Genomic DNA, 22,394 nt, shown 5'->3' on the forward strand with positions numbered 1-22,394 from the left:
CAGTTAATACACTCTGCTGTGTGTTTCCCCCTAAGTGATCACATTATAAAAGGGAGCCTGTCCGTGATGGGTGTCAGAAGACTGTGATGCCCTGACCGGGATCTTGGTCCTGATAAGTACATGAAGTCTAATATGATTTCTACCGGGGTGTTCCCTTAGCCTACTAATCTAACATGAATTCCCTGTGAACATAGCTGTCTCATTGCTACCCCATAATAAAGGCTGTATTATGGTAACTATGATATTCAACAGAAGAGCATTATAATTTGCCCTGACCCAAGCTTGCACTAAAGCTCTCCTTCTGAAGCAAGATTGTATAAAGAAACAAAAGAAAATTGAAACCAAAAAGTGTAAGGGTGATAGGAAATTGATACTGCATTTCTATGTCTGCCTTTGTCAGCTGGTCCAATGAATCATGACATTGCCGCCTTCAGATGAACAAACTCAAGGAGAAAGATTTAAAGAGAAGGCATGGACCTCGAGAGATCAGAGGCCACCCTCCCTCCTCATGACAGATTATTGGCATCAGCTGAGTGCCAGATGAAATTCTTCATCTGTGTTCTAGTTACTGCAGCATTCATTTTACTCCATTTCTGACCTCACGGCTGGATGACCCTACTTTAAGAAAAAAAATAATAATAATGTGTGTTCAGTTATCCATACTTGGAAGTGATAAGTCAATACTCATTATGAAAGATTTTGTCTTGCTTTATGTGTTAATATTCATTGCCAACGTCTTATCAGTTGGGACCTCCTCTGATACATTTAAATTCTTTAATTTTCTCATACTAACACACCTGTAAGTTTCTAACATACTTGTAGTCATCAGGTGCAAACTCAGTTTTCATTCCCAGTTGTTTCATTGAACTAAAAAGGTGTATAACTGTTCTGTTGTTGCCTTTGGTTTTGGTCATTATGTTTTCTCTGTCTGTAAGCCCATGTGCCTCCTTCCCCTCTCCTGCTGAGTCTACCACTCTCACCTTATCGCTGCTTGTGCTTGCATGCTTCTGTATCCATCCATACATGACCCAAACTCCACGGTTATCACCATCTCTCCTGCAGATGACCTCAGCTCTTTTGTCCTTCCCACTTTACTAAATACCTGGTACAGTCCCATCTCAAGATGACTGCTGAACACTTCAAAGAAATTCAAAGAAATACAGCCGAAGGGCAGCTTGGCATCTCTAATAATCTACCTCAAACAGGCACTCATTCTGGCTGGGCAGTCTGAATCACCTGTTTTATACACATCTCCACACACCCATCAACACTGCCATTGTCTGCTAATGACCTGGCCCCCAGTGCTATGCCTTGCTGCAGTCAGCAGCAGATCAGACAGCAGGGGGTTCCCAACTTCACCAACACCAGCTGTGCAAGCATACTTAAATTCTTATCTCCCATACAGTAAACTGAGTCCGGTATCCTACGGCTGTATGGGCACATAGTACTGCTTTACAGATACTGATTTTACCCACTAAAACAAAGCGGCTAGATACTGCTCTATCTATTCTAGCACCTGGAGTATCTGAAGTACTCTGTAAACACTTGCCAACTGCCTGCCCAGGCTAATGGGTATTTTAGTAGCTGAATTTAAAATTGCCATAATAATCTAACTAATCTAAGGAGAATATACTAACTCTGCTTTTGAACTTGTGGTTTTTCAAATGTTTTTTCTTTCATTGGAGTAATTACTAAGGGGTTTTTTGTTTGGTTGCTGTTGGTGTGTGTTGTTGTTGTATCCGCTCTGTCCATTGGCTTGCATTCTCTTGTTTTGTCTCGCTTGTGAGATGGTGCTTGCATCTTCTATGCTCAGGATAAACAGGTGAGGGAGAGAGTAGCTAAAGCCCGTGCTCCCAAGGCACCCAGATCACCTTCTCTGCAGCTACCAACAGCAAGTGCAGCATTCACACACTTTGTATATAGGTTTAGGGTGTGTGCAAGTAGAAGGGCTGTTTCCATGAAGGGCTGTTTAGGCAATCACTGGCTTTTTCTGTGAGTATTGCCAGTGAAATTCTGAAATTTCCTATCTGCATGTAATCCATTTGATAGAGGATGATAAAAAAATTATTAGCAAGCACAATGTCTGTCAATGAGAAGAATTAAATTTTGTGGGGAGAGACATATCATTTTGCTTATTTGAGATTTGAAGTTCTTGATCTAACCATAGAAGTTGAATGTAAATGTTCCTATCTAAAATGGAATTTTTATATTCCATCTTAAAACATTTCACACAGCTAAATATTGCTAAATACTAATGCCATTACAAAAGTATATAATTGTAGTTGTGCATATGTCTCTCTTGAATGGCATCTGTAAAATTTTATTAGATTCTTCTCTTAACAGTTGCCCTTAGCATTTCATAGTTACATGGATTTTGAAGTGTGGAAATGTCCTTTGCTCTTGCATTAAAGGTTAGTTTGAAGAAAGAAAGAAGAATGAATATCGCTGGAACCAGGGTATCTGCTCCACATTATCTTGAGAATGGCTTTTCCGTGATAGTTTTATATCTAAGCACTAATCTACTTAGGGTTTTAGATCAGAGCCAGGTGTGCCTGTGCCATCTGTCATCCCAGCACTCTGGATGCTGAGGCAGGAGAATTACAAGTTAAGAATGTTACAGAAAAGCATCTAGATATTCTACACTTGATGACCTTGTTGGCCTGTGTGATGACATTCATGTTACCCAACAATTTCTACCTGGAACTTAGCATTTTTTTTTTAATACTTCCTTATCTCAGTCAAAAGATGAGCTTCCTCAGGCTACATGTAGCACTGCAAAGCGTAGAACCGTGAGAACAAAACCACACTTAGGCTCCTTAGTCCCAGACCTGGCTGCCCTACTCTCTGCACCCATTAACATGCGTTCACCTCATGAAACAGACTACCTTCCACCATGACTGTTGCCATGTTGTCAGTATTCTCCCTGCTCCTGTTGCTGTCTTTAATGTGTAGCCAACACGCCACCATGGATATTGTTCTCAGTCCTCATGGCTTCACTGTGATACACAAAATATTCCATCTCATTCCTCTCTACCTGCTGGGGCCCAACTCCTCACTCCTCACTAATGTAAACCAGAACTTAAAAGGAAACTAGAAGGTCAGGCAGGATTGGTTCAGGTCCAAGGCAAGCCTGGACTACAGAGTAGGACACCATGTCAAACAAAATATTCGGTCTCTACTTTCTCACATTTGTGTCAGCCTGGCAGCCTGTCTTATACTTTTACAGCGTATGTTGTCAGTGTAGAGAATTGGCCCATATGTAGCCAGTATACATGATGTAACTTATTCTGTGCCTTTTAAATCCACAAAATTCCAATTCTTGAATTGCTTAGTCCTAGGGACTAGGTATATTACCATGGTTTCTTGTGCATAACACTATTCATAAGGTCAATGAGGAGATAACAAAGATAAATAACTTCTTTCTGTTAATATTTTATACTTACTTTATCCAGGAAGTCATAATTAGACAGACAAAACTCCTCATCTGCATTTCTGAGAGAGGCTTCCTCTAGTTAAGGAAAATATCTCCTTCTTAGGAAACTGAGGTACGATTGTTAAGGATTCAAGTCTAGCCTGGACTTGATCATGATCATGAGATTGAGGCTTAGTTACACCTAGAATGGAGACACTGTGGTGAGCAGTTAGGGTGGAAAGTAGGGTCTCAGGGTATGGTCTGAAGGAACTGTCCATACTCTAGCCCAAACTGAAGCAGTGGTACTGCCGGCCCCTTCCCACATTTGCTCAGACCCAGGGCTACCCTGAAGGTGAACTGAGCTTTATAGAAGATGGCGAAACATGGGACACCTTTGGAGCCTGTCAGTCTACTGTCCCGAATGTGAATATGCTACCCTTGTGGGGGGGGGGGCTTAGTTGTATGGCCCAAAGAGGATTAGTTAAACTTTTGGGCTCCACATTTTAAAGTTGTATGAATTAATGTCTTTAGTATTGAGCTTTATAATGTAAACATGAAAAGAATGTTCACTGTATATTTATGTTGTCCGTGTGTGTGTGTGTGTGTGTGTGTGTGTGTGTGTGTGTGTGTGTGTGTGTGTTTATGGCAATAGCATCTTTTGTCAGCCTTCATCGTTTAGAAAGAAGAGTGTACACTAAATCCTGCAAAAGGAAGTTTCTATCAATTTTCCCCTCAGTCCTAGGGAACCTGGATTCTCACACTAAATGTTATGCACAACAGGATGACTGTCACTGGAAATATTTAGATGCATGACTCAATTTTGACTTTATCTTCTGTCTACATTCATAGGACAATTGGGTATGTGACTTGGTGATAGAAGGTGACAGAACATTCTCAAGTATGTGACAGCTAGACATCAAATTGACAGTTTTAGAATAGGTAAAAATGTTACAAATCAGACCGAAAACTACTCAACATGCATATTAGCATTCACTCCTCTATAGACATTTGCACAGGTTGGTAGGCAAATTCCTTCCTGGATTTAAGGAAGAATTGCTTTCCTTTTCTGTTTTTCTCTGTTTTGTTTTTGTTTGGAACAGAAGTTAGAAAGATCAAGGAAGGAAGAGAGCACTACAGTTGAGCAGAGTAATGATATTCTTTTATGTCTGCATATTCCTGATAGCTGTTAAGCCCATGGAAAATGGGTACCAAGAGATGTTCTCTGCCAGAAAGAGCCTGGTATCACAGTAGCTTTAACAGAGAGCCCATAATTATGCCCTAGGGAAATTCTTGTTCAAAATTAGTCTAATATTCCTCTCAATGGGTCTTTGACAGATATCTAACATCTCTTTCTATTAAAGTTAAGGAAATAGGAAAGTCTAAATGGGTGTGTGAACCAGTAGTTTGAAATAGGCTCCTGGCTCCATTGTCAAGAGCACTTCATACCTCATTACATTTCCTATTTGCAGTAGCATAAGGAAGATTTAAGTTATGGGTGATGGCCCATAGTCAAGAAGCTGTTCAGTAAAGTTCATCATCCCACAATTTGACTTGTTTCATATAGATTATTTGGAAAAAAAAAAAAAAAGAAAGAAAATGCTATTTTACAGTCAAATGATACAAGAGGTTCTTTGAAATTAGACACTGCTGACCATGTCTTCTTGGATTATCTGCTGTCCATATTCTGTTATTAGCCAGTGCTGGCCAGCAGAGAATCATGTATGAATAGAAATGCCTTAAGCAGGAGTTCAGTGACCAGTTCCCTGTGACCAGCTCTTGTGCTCTCTCCCTGGAGTCTGGCAGTGAATGAGTGTAAAGGGTCTTCAGATCTGAGTTCTGTGAAACTTTGTAGGTTTTATGTGTGGCTCCGGCTCTGTTTTTCTCATTTCTGATATTCACCTTCACCTGTCACTAACTGGCTATGACTGCCTCTGTCTTAAATCCCTAGGTCTTCCAGCCAACCCAAACAGGTTTGTCTGTAGACATTTCCACACCACCACCCTGGGGCCTGCCGGGTCTCACTAGTCTGCATCCATTGCTGACTTAAACACAATTTTTGAAATTGTGTATTGAAAAAGATAGATTAGAAATTTTGCAGTTACTGAGAAGGCAAGCAAATGTAAGACAGCAGCTTCCTGTCTCTGTCCCAGTTATGAGACATCCAATCACAAAGCATTCTTTGTTCTTAGAAAAAGAGTAAAAGGCCAGGCGTTGGTGACCCACGCCTTCAATCCCAGCACTCAGGAGGCAGAGGCAGGTGGATCTCTGAATTCGAGGGCAGCCTGATCTACAGAGTGAGTTCTGGGACAGGCCCCTAAGGCAATATAAAGAAACTGTCTCAAAACAAATAAACCAACCGTTAAAATGATTCCTCTGCCTTTTACTCTCCTTTTCTTTATCTCCTTTTTAATTGTAACCTAATTCACTCTTCAGCTTTTTTATATGCCTGTCTTGTCTTTAAAATTTATAAGTATTATGTGTTGATGTCCTTTCTGCTTTAAGTTGTTACAGCTCAATGAGAGAGAAGTGTTTTTTTTTTGTTTGTTTGTTTTTTTTTTTTTTTTTTTTTTGTTTCTTTCTTGTACAGTGTTAGGCATGGAACCCACAGCCTTGTGCATGACAGTTACTCAACACTGAACTACATCTCCAGCCTAAGAAATATAACTTCTCTGTAGTTTAAATTTTAGTATCAAAACTCAAGTGAGCAATCCAATGATCTGTCCCATGAATGGGAAGAAGCCAATTCTTTCTTAATTTGCCAAATATTTACAACAGATCTTCATAGCTAACAAGGGACACCCCCCACCAATGAACACTTCTCTGAGATAGTGTGATGAATAAACTATAAAACAAACTTATAGAAATAAGACTGGATGAATCACAAATTTTCCTCCTGATCTCCCTTCTCAGATTCTGGCCAGAAGACATTTAAAAGGAGGCGCTCTATCATCAACTGGGCATTCTGGCGGGGTTCCAGCACTCACCTGGACAACCTGCCTGTGTCACCAACATCCCCTATGCCAGGACAGCTCTTTGGAGTTTCTTTACCAGATATTTGTGAGAATGACAATCTGCCAAAACCTATCTTGGTAAGTGTCATTCTGGGTCTATAAACTAGTGGGAAAGGAGTTAGTGAAGGGGAAATGCTGCAGGTAAGTCAGTCCCAAAATGGAAAGTTCATAAATAACCCCCTGGCTTTAGCTAAAAATCTTCAAAACTTCAAAGTCAGATTTAATCATTGTAGAATCTTGAGGAAGATGTTAAAGTAGTTAAAATAGACAATGTAGTCCTCTTGTTTCAAGATAGCAATAGAAACCCACTCAAATAAATTGGTTTACCATGTCATCAGAAAATGCACAGATCCATTCTCCAACTCTGTTGTTTGGAAAGCACCATCCTATTGCTTTGTAAGGTTTTAAACATGAGTTCCTCTATATCTCATATGTTTAACATCAAGATATATTCTCTGGTATTTAGTTGTTTGTCAATAGAATGGGACAGAAAATAACTGCTGAGTTTGAATTATATCTAACTGGTAGATAAAATAGTCACTACTGAATTATCTCCAACAGGAAGATGGGAGAGTGACTACAAAGCAAGATTTGTTCAGTGTCCATTATCCCCCAAGTAGTCTAATCCACTGCACTCCGGAGTCTCGTGCTCTGTTGGACATCCATAAACGCCAGGCACTATGTCAGATGTTTTATTATCTCGTTTCTTATTATCTCGTTTCTCTCGTTTCTCCTCCACAGTAAAGTTATCATCACTTTTACTCTATAAATTCAAAAGTAAACTCAGGTCCTAGCCCAGATTGCACAGGAAATCAGGGGCATAACTCGCTTACTGATCTCGTGGGTTGTTTGTCTCCACACAGAATGCAGAAAACATACAAATAGAAAGCAAAATTGGAGTACACTTAAAACCTATTCTCTCAGTTAGGACTATATTCTCTTATTAACCACAGTCACCAGGCTATACTGTAAAATCATGAACACTTACTTTTTCTTGGACCAGGTACTATTTCTCCCTGGCCTCTGGGTTATAGCCACTCTATGTTCTAAAACATGATTTGAATCCTTCTAGCCATCCATCCTGCTCCAGTCCTTCAGCGCATACACACCCTGGCCTTCTGGCAGCTGCTGAAGGCAGTGCCTGCTGCTGTGCTTGTGCAGGTAAAACATCAATCTCGTTTACCCCCTTTGCTTCCTCATAGGATATGCTTTCCTTCCTTAACCAAAAAGGCCCTCTCACAAAAGGCATCTTCAGGCAGTCAGCCAATGTGAAATCCTGTAGAGAGCTAAAAGAGAAACTGAATTCTGGAATTGAAGTCCACCTTGACTGTGAATCCGTCTTTGTGATTGCATCTGTGCTAAAGGTAAGGAAGTTCACCAACTGTATACACTAGACTTATTTTCAGATGCAGAACACATTCCATTGTTAACACCATTTCTGTTTGCAAATATATGTAGTATAAAAATGTTTGTAATATATGTAGAATCAATAAGAGTGTTTAAAAAAAATTCCACAAAGCCAACATTGGTCTTTAAAGGATATAGCAGCAGTGTGCCACAGCAGATAGGCTCTCATCTTCTCTTCACAGTAGTCAGCTCATTACCACCCCAGGCACAAACGCAAAGGTCAGTTAAACTGTGTAACATAATCAGAACTCACAGAGGAAGCTTACCCCAACAAACATGCTGCTTTTCTGAGTTCCTCCCTCTCTGCCTTCCTCATGAAGACAGAGCTTTCAAAACTGAACTTGTAGTAAAACCTTTGAAAAGAGTTGTAGAAGTTTGCCATGATAAAGAGACAGTAGCTTAACTAAAACAGGACTTGCTGATGCTACCTAAAATCCCATCCATTCCTGTACTCTAACAGATGAGGAGAGAGAACAGGAATGGATGGGTCTTCTGACCGTCGCCACAGTTAGATGTTCTTAGACATTTCCTATCATTTTGGAAAAGAAACAAAAACTGAGCTGTGAGCAGAGCTTTTGAGCACAATCAACAGTCCCTGCAGTGCTACCTCAGACTTCCATTCTTAAAGTTCTCTGCTAAATGGAGACTATTTCAAAGAAGCATGGCTTTAACCAAGTTGTGCTTCAGCTTGTAGGAATATTTTCGGTGTAAAAGGAGCAAGACAAAAATCAAGCGCGTGATTGGAGATTATGGTTAAATGGGTTCCATATAACTGAAGTCTCGTCACTGTAATTGTGATCTTTATTCCCATCTATTTCCATTGGCTGGCTTTAGGGAAGGAGATAAAGCTGGAGCCTTTTGTTTTCTTTTCTTCTATACATAGCTTCAAAAAAAAAAAAAAAAAAGGCTGATGCCACTTAAAGTCTTTAATTTCTCACTTACCTACTTTTGCTTAAATTTAAGTTTAGCTCTTCAAACTGTGATTGAATAAAAATTGCTCAGCCTAGTATGACTCTGGCCCTTCCTACCTCAAGGGATGCTTATCCATCCACACTCATCCCACATGAACCAGAATGCACTGTTTGTTAGCTTAGGCTCTTCATTGAGCACTGCAAGTTCCTCACTGTGATTCAGAGTCGACTCCCATCCTCCTCAGCTGTGATGTCTGAATTTCCTAACATGTTGTTCCAGCTGTGGGAGAGAGAGCATTGTTACACTGCAAGTTATCTTTCAAGCACGGGTTTAAGATTTAATGAGGTTTCTTTTTAAGACTGATCACAAGTGTCTTTTCCACTGAGATTTAAAATGAGATTTCTAATTGCCAGCCCATTTTTGAAATAATAGATTTTACCCCTTCTAACTCTGCAGTGCCACAGCCCAAAATGATCTAGAGGCAGCTTTTGTGAGGCTGTATTTGAAAGACAGGTGCCAAGGAAGGCAGAAGCAATCAATCTTTTTTAACTCGCAAGTGAGAAGGAAAGAAAGTGAAGTAGGCAGCACAACTACAAAGTTTGTAAAATTATCTTGACATGTGGTTACAGCTGATAGGTTTCCCTGGTCCCCTATTAATAGTTCATTTGACAAATTTATAGCTGATCAATAACAGCCTTTGCTGTGCTGACTTACACTTTACATTGTAATATGCAAAGTGGGTGAGGGTCTGTTGCTGTCCCAAGGGGATCCATAAGCAGTGAGCAAGAGTCCCACATAATTAATAAATTCATCCTAATATATTATCAGAGCTTCTGTGATACAGGAGCATCAAGTTGTCTGTTGGCTTTTAAAAAGCTGCAGAGATAGTGATTCCAACTTTAAAATGCCTCATTTCAGACTTCCACCTGTCTCTGTGGTGTAAACAGGAACTTGGGAAGATAGCCAGCCTCCTCACTAAACTGAGCTCTCCCTGCCTGGTGTTGACTGGGTGGAGATCAGACTGCAAGCTTAGCTTTTTAGAGCCATTCCAAAAGAGATACAGACAGGTGGTCCAGAACCAATGCTCTACAAGGTACTCCCTTCTCCAGTGGTCTTAGCAGAAAAGATAATGTAAAGTGGATATTTACTATACACAAGGCATACAGTGCTGACTGACCCTGGCCCTTGGAGCCTAGCTATTGGATGGCTTTCTTCCCTCAAGTACATTAAGTGCCTTTCCATCCATGGGGATAACTTGATGTCATTGTGTGCCAACACTGGAATATAATGTTCTAAGGTCATAGCCACTTGTTTGATTCATTTCTATATCCCAAGTACATCAAGCAGTTCACAGCAATTATAAGTAAGATTTAGAGGGTGGGATGAATGATTGCAAAATTACAAACCTCACAGATAATTTTTGCTGTTTTAAACAAAGGGCTGGGAAGGATTTGAGGTGGTATACCACTATATCCCATCACATTAGTTTCCGCTGAATAAAGTACCTTTTATTTTTTCAACAGTAGTCCAGAATTTATTACTCCAGTCTGTCCCTAAAAACATGTCAACTCATACTCTTCCACACACACAGCTCAGTGGAGTTGACAGGATCCTTTTCTCAACATGCATTTTGCATGAGATGATTCACATGTTTGGTTTTTGTTTTCCCCCATCTAGGATTTTCTGAGAAATATACCAGAAAGTATTTTCTCATCTGATCTATATGATCACTGGGTCTGTGTAATGGATCAAGGAAATGATGAAGAAAAAATTAATATAATTCAAAGGTAATGATTTTCAATCTGAAAAATACTTTAAAACACTTGCATGTTGTAAACTTTTCTGGTAAAATGGCTATTAACAGATACATGGGATACAAGTTATACAGTTATACATTTGCTACTTCTGTTGTCGCTGCTGTGTGTGTGTGTGTGTGTGTGTGTGTGTGTAACTTACAGAACTCACTTCTCTCCTTCTACCATAAGTAGGTCCTAGAGATCAAACGCAAATCATCAGCCTAGCCAGCAAGAGCCTGGGCCAGCTGAGCCATTTCAGTAGCCACTAAGTTGTTTCTCATTTTGTTTCTCATTACTTTATCTTTCCTCTGTGCTAGGGATTGAACCTGGGGCCTTGTGCATGCCAGGCAAGCACTCTACCACTGAACCACACCCCAAGCCTTTTCTCCCTAATCTTATTAACATGGTATAATTATATTGTATACCTCTAGTTATCTGAATTGATAGGAGCTGAAATTCACTCATCCATTGGATGCTGGATCTTCATTTAGGGGAAATATCTACCGTACTAGATGACTCTGTGTATTCATTTGGTGACTGAAGTCATGCGGAGAACATGAACTATTTATTCCCTTCTCTCCAGGAAGCCACAAGTCTGGTAGAATAGATAGGTAAAATGGATGTGTACAGCAAGCAGTATAACCATTGCTATTTTAAAAAAAAAAAAAAGCATTTGGTGTGTATGATGAGAGTACCATAGGAAGGCAGTTAAGTCCTTGAGAATTATCTTAGCAAAGGGATTTTCAGTGTCTCACATTATAAATAAAAAAAAAATGTCTGAGACAACAAGTGTGATGGCTCATACACTTAAGGAGACTGAAGCAGGAACATTACTGCCAAGTTGCATGTTGGCCTTGGCTACAGTGTGAGAATCAAAAACAAAACCAAAAAACCTGTAATATCTAAAGCCAACCAGTGAGATTCCGTGTAGAATCCATCACCTCATGTTCCTGAATATTTCCTGCATTGTAAGAGAATAGGTATAAAAGAAGTACACATTAGAAAAATGTAATCTAGTTTATAAAAAGCTCGGATGCCAAGTGTCACTTGTTTAGTTTTAATGTGAAATTATGACAATTATGTAAATTAGGTAAACAAAAGGTTTAGGTTAATTCATGACAGTACCAGTAAGATGTTCCATATAACCAACTCACCATAGATTATAGAACACCCCGGCTTTTAGTGACAGAGTCAGAAGTACTGGTGCAAATTTACAGACAGACACAAATTTGGCTTTTCTTCTGAGCCAAGGATGCTGATCAGTCAGTTTTCCTTCTGTCCGAAGTTAATTCCATAGAACAAGTGTTGGGTACACTGCTATCAATTATCTACTACTCAATAGAGAAATGTAGCCCAAGGGCTTAGTGCCCCTTACAGAATCAGACAATCTGAAAGCATGCCTTAGATGCTTCATTTCCTACTGAATACAGCCAGTCATCTTCTGGTTGGTTTCAGGGTCTTTGATTTGGAGTCAAGTTCATCTCATTGTACTGAAGAAAGACTTATGCTATTTGGGTAACTGGTGTCAAAGTACCTTATTTCCTCAAGTTGTAGGTTCTTATAGAAAAAGGAACACACATGGCAGGGGAGAGGAGTGAGCATGTGTGAGGGTGTGTGTGTGCATGCATGGCATGTTCTGGGTAGTAGTAAAAGCAATTCTTGGTGACTAATTATTTAAAACATTCTGTCACATAAAATGAGAACAGTGGGAAACATAATACTTTCAAGCTTAACTAACATGAGAATGATAGGTTTGGGGAACAACTACCTTTGAGATCTGGATGGAAGAGCATGTCTCCCAAAACATGGAAGTCCTCATGGCAAAGACTTGGGTTCTCACCAAGAAATAGCTCTCCTGCCTCCCTGCTTGGATGCAAATGAGTGCTTCAGTCTTATCAGGGTGCCTTTTGTGGGTTTGCTTGGGAATATTACAAAATGTTGCAGGAGTTGCCTGAGTTAAAACACAGTGTACTACTTTTCTTGGAACTAAAACAGGCAACATACTGCATGCATTCTTCTACAGTTTCATTGACTTATGAAGACAAGATATGGAAATAATTGCCAGTGCTTACTGTCTATGTACCTCTTGTTCCACACACTGCCACCCGTCAACTGAAACTCTTGAATATTTGCACTGTGCTCTTGGTTTGCCTGTTTGATCTGCATGGTTCCCCATGCAGGTGAAGTGAGGGTTGCCTGTCTTTATCAGTTTCTTAATAAAACGTCCTGCATTTTTCTGTCTTTAGGCTATTAGATCAGCTTCCCCGAGCCAATGTTGTTTTCCTAAGGTATCTGTTTGGGGTATTACACAACATTGAACAGCATTCCTTATCTAATCAGATGACTGCATTTAACTTAGCAGTGTGTATCGCTCCAAGCATTCTTTGGCCTCCTACTTCCTCCAGCCCAGAACTAGAAAATGAATTTACAAAAAAGGTAATGACATTTTTTTTCATTTTATGACCTGAGTCCTTAGTTCCCTGTTTTGAAACATTGGAAATTAACAGTGTGCTAAAACAGTTTATGAATTAGCTAAGTAGACTTCCTTGTGTGAGTTTATTGACCTGTCTGTCCTGGTAATATATAGCAATTATATATAGCTTATATATTATAAAAATCAATTGCTACTTCACTTTTCCTTTTAAGGAAGCTGAAGAGTAGGACTGATTCAGAGCACAAGTAGTAAGGAAGCACTCCTTTAAAAAAACCAGGGCCTCCGAGTTCAGAAAAGCCAGAGTTCAGTTCTCAGTGCCAACATATGCCAGACAGCAATCCTGAGAGAAGTTCCTTACTGTGATTCCTTTTTTAATAAGCAGAAAGTGAGATCCCACCCCTCTAGGGCCTGGCTGTTGATTGGGGCTTTGGGTACAGTTCCTTTCATTCACAGCACGTCTCTGCTGCTGAGGCAAAGAATCTATAGGTCCGTTCCTGCCTACCTCAGAGGCAGCATAGAGCCCCTTGTAAATGCTCCTCTCTCCATATATACCTCCACTTAAGGAGGGGAGAAGGGAGCCATGCTGAGACTAGCCAGAATAGTTTCCTTGATGTCTGCCTGTCCCTCTTCTTCCTTCTGTCCCCACGGAGGAGCCCTCTTTCAAAATTACAGCCACTTGCCCTTAACAAGGAAATCCTTGTGTAAGTCTTTATTATTGATACTCGATAAATTTTAATAACAAAGTATGTTTCTCCCATCCCAAACACCCTATGGAGGGAGAATGCTTGAAACTGTCCTAATTTAAAAGATGGAAGTAGTAATATATAAAATGTTAGGTTACAGCAAAATCATAGATAATTACAGTCTGCTGATTAAAATCAGTTCTGTGCCCAAACTATGCTCTAAAGCATTATTCATCAGCAGTGGGGCTTTCGTGCCCTTTGAATACTTTCTTCTCTTCTTTTGCTTTTTGTGGTTAAGATCAGGATGTGTATATGAAATGTGACATAAGAGTTATATAAATAACGCTTGAATTCTTTTCATTGGGCACAGGTTTCCCTTCTTATACAATTTCTGATTGAAAATTGCTGTAGGATATTTGGAGAAGAAATCACTTCTCTCTTAGGGGAACTTTCTGAGAGCAGCGACAGTAGAGAACACACCTCAGGTACTGTGAAGAATGCTTTTTATAAGAACTAGGTATTTGTCTATGAAGACACGGAGACTGGTTGTCCCAGAGCCTCTGATCTGGGTCAGTGGGACCTAGGGCTTTCATTTCTTCACAGAAGGCCTGATGATAGGTCACTGTAGTGGGTTTCAGATGTACACGGGACAAGCCATGCCTACAAGTTATATACTGAAGATTTGAATCGTAATTTTAAGTTAACGGAGGAACGCTACTATATTATTGGAACTTGTGTTGTTGAAACTAGAATCAAAGGTCCAGAGAAGTAGAGGAAGTCCTGGTTTGGGGTGCTTCTTACTGCTCCCCTCCACCGATCCTAGTGGATTTAAGACTTCAGCATTCTAGTATGCTGTGACCCGTACAACCTCCAGAATATTAATTCCTTGCTACCAATTACTATTATGCTTCTTTCTTTCATCTTAAACAATGTTTAATCTTTACAATAATCCTAAGAGTCAAAGAAATGAACTAACTTTAAAGGGATTTAGGAAAGGTTTCACAGAGACTGGTGACACTAGCTCATTTACTTTCCATTATTTCTTCATTCTATGACATATCAATTGCCTTGAGAAACTTTTACCTGAAGAAAAGTGACTTCATTATAAGCTGAGAAGAATCCAGCATTCATACACCTAGTTCTGAAGCCAAAAATCTTCTAACAGTTGAGATGATAGGAAGATTCCAGGCAGTTAAAATGGATTAGTGGATAAAGGTGCTTACCCACACCACTACTCCCCAATAAGCCTGACAACCTGGGTTTGATTGCCTGTCGATGGGGACCAACATGTTGGAAAGAAAGAACTAACTCCAGCAAATTGTCCTCTGATCTCATGCATGCTTTGGTCTCATGTGCTGCTGACTCCCTCCACATACAGAATTTTAAATTTCTATTTAAAGTTTTTTGAGACAGAGTTTCCCTGTGTAGCCCTGGCTATCCTGGAACTCTCTCTGTAGATCAGGCGGTCCTCAAACTCAGATCTGCCTGCCTGTGCCTCCCAAGTGCTGGGATTAAAGGGATGCACCACTATTCCAACAAACATTTTTTTAAAGATTCTTTCCTTATGAAGGTAGAAATTAGAACTCTACACATGAAAATAACCCAGAACCTGCATGGTTTTTTCAAAAGGCAGCCCGAGCTGGATCTAAGAATGTTAACCATGGTTTCATTGCTGTCCACAGATATGTCTTGCTTCCAAATGAACGACTCTTCCTACGACAGCTTGGAAAATGAACTCAATGAGGATGCTGATGCTCCGTGCAGTGACCTGGTGAAAAAACTTGGCCAGGGTAGCAGAAGCATGGACTCTGTCCTAACTCTCAGTGACTATGACCTCGAACAGCCTGAGGTGGAAGGCCTTTTAACCCTGAGTGATTTTGACTTAGATCAGTCTAAAGATGAACACATTCAAATGAAACAACCTCTGGAATCCAAGCCAGTGAATGTTTTTGTAGCCTACAGGAAGGTCTCCCTGGGGGAGCACAGTAGAACCCCAGTGGGACCAGGTACCCCCAGCTGCCTGCCTGCAGCTGCAGCAGATGCCCCAAAAGTCCTGAGGCGGCACCGGCGCTGCTCCGAACCCAGCATTGACTACCTAGACACAAAGCTTTCCTATCTTCGGGAGTTTTACCAGAAAAAGCTACGCAAGTCCAGCTGTGATGCTGTGCTTTCTCGGAAGGACGAGGATTATCTAAAGCAGACCCAGCCCCTGAAAAAAGGTGGCAAGACATGTTTGAAACAGAGTTCAGTCACAGGTACCGACATCAGCAAGAAAAATGCTACTAATGAAAACATTAGGAGGAAAAGCTTGTCTGGTCATGAAGGAAATCAAGTGACAACTTTCACTAAGTCTAAGCCAGTGGCTATTTCTGTGGCCTCTTACAGTCCCATGTCCTCCCAGGATCATTCCAGGAAGCAACCCTTGGATGCAGATACCTGCAGACTCTCCCCACCACCCACAGCAGATGCCAGGAAGAGTTCACGGGTACATCGGCGCTGTTCAGAACCTAGCATAGATGACCAAACCTGCAAACTGTCCTATCTCAGGGGGATCTATTCCAAGCAACAACATAAACCCAGCTGTGAGATGGGCCTCTTGCGTGGAGAAGAGGATTATCTCAGAAGGCACAAGTCTTTGCAGATGGAAGGACAAAAACTTATTAACCAGAGCCTGGTCATGGGGATTGAAGTGGGCAAGAGCAGTGGCACACTCCAAAGCACTGAGAAGATTTTGCCCCCAAGACTAACCCTTTGCCCAAGGGCTAGCTATTCTAGTTTATCCTCCCCAGGCACGTCTCCATCCGGCTCCTCAGTAAGCTCCCAGGACAGCGCTTTCTCTCAGATCTCTGAACACTCTGTGTTTACACCCACCGAAACCTCCTCTCCAATAGATTGCACTTTTCAGGCTCAGAGAAAACAGGAAGAGCTGTCTTCTGACTTTCCCAGTCTCGTATCTGGAATGGATGGTCCCTCCATGGGTCAGGCCAGCAGCCATCTAGCTTATTTAAGAAAGGGAACCATAGAGCAACCATCACAAATGCATTCTGTAACTCTGCACCCCAGTGCATGGTTGAGAAGTGGTTTGGTCACTTTGAAAAACTGGTCTCTCAAAAAGAAAACAAAAGCAGCCATACCAGAAGACAGGAAACTCAGTTTTCCGAAAGAACCTTTGGAGTTAGCTCTACGTGCTTCTGGTACTCCAGAGGATGACTCTCTGCAGGAGAGTCAGGGTGGCATACACCCAAGGGCAACTGAAGGACCTGGAGCCATACAGACAGCCCATGGGTGCAGTTCCTATGCCTGCCAGGACTCACAGCACCCCTCCAGCTCTCCATTGCACCTGCTGGAAAGCAGGCTCAAGCTTTGTGTGAAGTTGCAGGAGGACGAAGAGAGTGGAGCGCAGCACCCTTCTGACACCCCTTGGGAAGGAGCCTCAGCAAATCCTGGGACTGTGGAGGATGCAGCCAGCCCAGACACAGAGCCTACAACAGTTTGCGATGATGGGGACAGACATTTAACCAAAGGCAGTTACCTGCAATAACACTCTGATATCAAAATAAACAATCCGGTGTCTTTAAGGACAGGAACTGGGCTAATAAAATGAGAAGAGTGATTAGTGTGATCCCTTTCATAAAACCCCTGGGGTAGGTAGCACAAGGACAATCATTGCTAACATGACCATTTCTTTGTTGAGATTATGTGGCAAAACTTGGTTAAAAAATTTAATCATCTGAAGTTAAGCCTCCTTGTGTCAGCAGTCTGAGTCCACTGTCCTGAAGAACCAAAGTACCTTAAATGATGTATCAGCGACACACAGGGGAATAGTAGAGATGCCATCTTTATGCCATGGAACAAGTAGACAAGAAAAGGAGCTACTGAGTCATGCAGAAAATCATGTCCAGTCACTAAGGAAATCATCTAAAACCTGTCCCTGAATCGAAGGCAGTGACCTGTCCTAGTCATGTGTCTTCACAGGGTCATTTCAAGGACCAGCTCATTGATAAAGGCAGAATAGAGAAAAACTAGTGTGTAAAGAGCAATGGGTACCATGACAGCACAGCTTTGTAATTGTGTGGCTTGGTGAATTGTTTGTTTCTCTGTTATGGTTGAATTTATTCACACACATCCTTCAGAAGTGTAGCTATAAAGACAAAGAAGGAAACGTTTGCTCACTTTGGTGGCCTTCCCACACAGTGCCTGTGCTTAAAAAGTGTGTTTCAGAGATGTATCTTATCCCTATTTAGAAAGGGCACTGCTGACAACATTTGCTCTAGTAGTTAGAAAAAAACAGCCATATAAGAATTAGAGAAATGATTTTGCAATTTTCCCGGGCTGACTCATGTTAGAGGCAGGGCTGCAGAGAAACTAAAGATGCCATGTTTTGTGCAGTGTTGGTAGCAACATTTATGTAATTGAGAAAGGCTTCTCATTGTGCTGACATCAGTAAGAAAATGCATGTAGAGATGTATCCAATCAGAAAGTTGGATCCTTCAATACTTAAGAAGTCACAGAAAGGGCCACTGACTATCAATCACACCTCGTTTTGATTAATGGTAGTTCCCTGCATCAACATTGCCTTCCTGGATCCACAGGTATTATTTATCAATATGGCATCTCTGTGGAGATGTTCCTCTGCTGCACTGCTTGTTAGAATACAGCCAGCCAAGAAGGGCAAAAGGACAATTGTTAATTATCCTCTCATTCTATAGATTGTCATTGGTTGGAGCTTGACAGAATGTAAGGTTACTAAGTAGAATACACAACAATGTTGCTGTTTGGGCTGTCTCTGATGCTCACTATCTTTGGATTTTCTTGCCATCTTTTCCAAATGGTTTGTGGTTTATAAATATTAAAAATTTAGACCCCAGAAGTTTATCATGGACATCTCTCTCTTTACCATCAAGGCTACACCAGAATGTCTCCTTCCCTAGGAGGAAGATCTTATCTGCCAAGATGAAATGAAGGGACACATCCTAAATTATATATGTATCCTCCTTTGAGATACTCACCTATTAAAAGTTCCTAGAGTCTGTGTAATCTCATGAAAAAGTTCCTAGAGTCTGTAATCTCATGAATCTACTATAAAAAGGACTTTTCACTCAAAACCTTGCTTATCCCAAATTATTTTCCCTACAAGTCACCTGGAACTCATGGCAGATATTGTTCCCTTCTCCCAAACATTGCATTATCAGTTGTAGAATAAGAACCTATATATGTATTAATTATAGAAGTGCCACCTACCTCTCAGGGGCATGGCCCTGTTTGCCCTAACCATAATTAACTTTTAGAACTCTGTGTCCAAAGAGCTCCTTCATGACACTGGCAATCTCAATCAGCTGTGAACTAGAGCCCACCTTGTAACCACCCACTTCCATATGAAGACTCCTAAGTATCCACGTGTATCTTTTGTGGTATTACTATATAGTTAGCAGGACGACCCTTCCCTTTAGGGCATACTACTGTCAGAACTGCAAGATGTGAATGACGATCCTATGGTTTAGAATGTGTGTCTGGAAGAAATGCCTCCTGAACAAACTAACGCATTCTGGCTTTTTTCCCCCATAATGGCCAGTAGAAAATTGTCCACCCAGTTTAAAGCATAGAAGAAAATAGTTGGTAAAGCTCTCCACCCACCATTCCGACTCTGTTTTTCCTTAGATGCTCCCATGATTCTTAATGTGAATAGTCTGTTAATATTGCTGTAAAGTATTGTATGATTTGAAGACAGACATGTCATTTTATTAGACTCCATCTATAATATATTAGACTGATTCTTTATCTCAGATGATATGAGTTTGTATAATATATCTTGACAAATTTTATTACTGTGTTATGTAACAAATGTGTATTTTTGTACCTTGCAGAAACTGCTGCTAACTTTTAAATTGTTTGGTTTTCAAGGCACTGATAATGGGCATGTACAAAGTCCATGCTATCTGTTAAATAAAATGTCATCCTGCAGTTAATAGTACCACAGAGAAACACTGACTGCGGAGAGTTCTTTTGCTCAGCAAGCCTGAGCTCCCTTTGAGTTGAACATTTCAAACATAATGAGTTGTGGCCTTAAGTTTTTACTCATAGTTTTTCTAGGGGAAAATAGTGAAATTGATTTTCCTTTTTTTATATTTTTAGATCTTGTTTACCAGTTTGCCAGACATTGGTTTTTCATTGTATTCCTGGAGTGATATGGACTAGTTTGTTCATATGCCAAAAGAAAATAAGCTCAATTTGATTGTATATGAGATTTCTTTCATTTTTAGACTATTCTGATGAGAGATCTAAGTGACTTTATATACACACCAGGATATCTGTGCTTTGGAGGTAATTTATGAAGTATTACATTTCTCATGACTACTATATCTCTGACTTCTTGAAGTTTAATGAGTTGGTATCTGTATAAATTTAACCACTGTTCCTAAGGGACTCAGAACCTAGAAAAACAGATTTGCTCCAGGTATGTAGGAATGACAAAAACACTTTCACAAATGTTATTAATTGTATTTCTGCAATGTGCGCGCACACACACACACACACACACACACACACAATTCTACCTAAATTTTAGAAAAGCAGAAATTTACTTTTAATGAGGACTCAATCTATTATTAGTAACTATATTCTTTTAGTCTACTCTGCATGTCATACACTGAATCAGAAGGTTCTAATTTGTCAACCAAACAAGCTCTTTCTGTTTTTTTTTTAATACTCCAGTAATTTTTATACTGTGAATAATAAATTTGGGTAAAGCATCTGCTTCAGTTTCTTTCCTTTTTGGTTATGAGGTCTTCTCATAAGCAAAGTTCCCTGTGAAAGGAAGAAATCTCTCAAGGTCTGTGATATTCTCTCTGAGCCCTCCTCTACTAATGAGCTGCCTTCATGTTGCATTATTTCTTTTTTAAATACAGTAAAGCCCTTGAAAATTATCTTTGTACATTGTGAATTGTTCTGGTAGAACTAGCAGAAGGCTCTAATCTGAGGTATAATTTACAAACTCTGGTTTGAAATCTTGCTTACACACACAAACTGTTGATACTATTAGAATATTGTTCTTTGTGTTCCTATTGGACAACATCAGGGCACATACACATTTTTAGATGATTTAAAGTGTTTTTCAGTACTTTTATTTGTCAAAGTAAAAATAATGTTTAGATTTTTACCTCACAGCAATATAAGATGCAGGTTTGTGGACATTAAGATTTAAATACTACTTGTTTTCATCTGTGTTTTAGATTACTTTAACTTAAATTTAGAAATTATCTTTGCAGCGTCTTGTGTTAAGAACTGAATAAATTGGCTAAAACCTTCTGAGATAGTCTGTTACTCAGAGAAAATAAAATGGGTACTATGAAGAACTATTCCTTCTCCACAAGATCCAACAACAAAGATTAGTGCTGCCTACAAGTGTAAAGGAAATATTTTATAGTTTGCCCCCAAAATGGAATACCTGAGTACAAAATGTCAAAAATATACAAATGCTAAGAAGTTTCCTGGGTGCAGGCACATCAAACACAAGCCTTTGGTCAGTTAACTCAACAAACAGAATCACAAAGATCTCAAAGAGCAAGACTGCAGGGAAGAGGACCAATTAGAAACCATCTCTATGAGACTAGTGTAGAAGAGTCAGGATTTGAAAAAAAAAAAAAAAAAAGTCTGTCCCCCATTAGGGAAAACTTAAAGAAATCAATCAGCCTTAATGGAATTTTCTCCACACAAAACACAAAAGCATACTTTTCACACCAGAACAGGTTCAGCAGTAGCTACCAAGGAGTGTTCTACCTGCCCCCAGACACAGTCAGGGTTAGAGCTGCAACCTGGAAAGAGCCACCCAAGCTGTGGAAGTGCAACTAGGTTGAGCGAGTGCAGTGTGTACAGAAAGCCTGAACAGAAGGAGTTGCCGAGATGGAGACAGAATTGTGGCACACACTCTCCACAGGCACCAGGAAGTTACTTGGAGGGCACTACATTCACTGCTGCCTGAGTAGACTACACAAGGGCATCAGAAGTGTTGTGAGAGGAGAGCAGTCTCCTGGTAGGCATACCTTGGAATAGGATGAAACACTTTATACAATCAGATTATAGCAGAAAATTCCACAAATCTGGAAAGAAACTGGACATTTCAAACGAAAGAGGCATATAAAGTCCCATGTAGATATAATCAGAGATCCAAGAAAGCCATAATCAACATGGTAAAACTGCCAAGCCCTCCCCCCCCAAAATGTTTAGTGCCAAAGTGCCATAAGGGTAAAACTCTTATGTTTACCATATGAATAATACCTGCTGTTGTCAATAATAAAATTAAAGAAAGCATTGGACGATGTATTTCAAACCCTATACATATCTGCCAGCCATTGGTATACCCAGAGAAAGCATCTAAAATTACTAGAGAAGTAAGAACATGTCAAGAAAAGTACAAAGAAAAGCACCTTGATTTAAGCCAGCAGGAAGGAAATACTTAGGAGAAAACTACACAGAAGACAGTTTTATCTCCAGGGCACAGAAAAGACTAATACTTCATGAAAGGAGTCCATAAGCAAAGGAGAACTGGGAAGTCATACACCAAGTCTAACAGAGAAGGCCAGCAAATAACTAGTCCACACCCCTCAAAAAAAAAATAGGAAATAGCAACCTCTCAGTAATGATGTTAAATGCAAGTAGTCTCAGTTCAGCATGTGAAAGGTACAGACAGGCTAGATTCAGAAGCACACTGCAGCTGAGATGTCTGTGACGTCTTTAAAGACT

At 40.2% G+C, this 22,394-nt stretch overlaps 1 protein-coding gene across 1 annotated transcript in view; it reads left to right on the forward strand.

The window, feature by feature from the left end:
- The window catches only part of Arhgap20 (Rho GTPase activating protein 20), a 74,417-nt gene extending 54,011 nt beyond the window's left edge, over positions 1-20,406 (forward strand). The window contains 7 exon segments of the mRNA XM_051197457.1: positions 6,323-6,501; positions 7,626-7,787; positions 10,420-10,529; positions 12,785-12,974; positions 14,026-14,140; positions 15,338-17,145; positions 17,147-20,406. Coding sequence (XP_051053414.1) covers positions 6,323-6,501; positions 7,626-7,787; positions 10,420-10,529; positions 12,785-12,974; positions 14,026-14,140; positions 15,338-17,145; positions 17,147-17,173 — 2,591 coding nt within the window. The 3' untranslated portion in view covers positions 17,174-20,406.
- Positions 20,407-22,394: the final 1,988 nt, after the last annotated feature.

This window comes from Phodopus roborovskii, unplaced genomic scaffold (assembly GCF_943737965.1).
Source record: "Phodopus roborovskii unplaced genomic scaffold, PHOROB, whole genome shotgun sequence".
In the NCBI taxonomy this organism is placed as follows: Eukaryota; Metazoa; Chordata; class Mammalia; order Rodentia; family Cricetidae; genus Phodopus; species Phodopus roborovskii.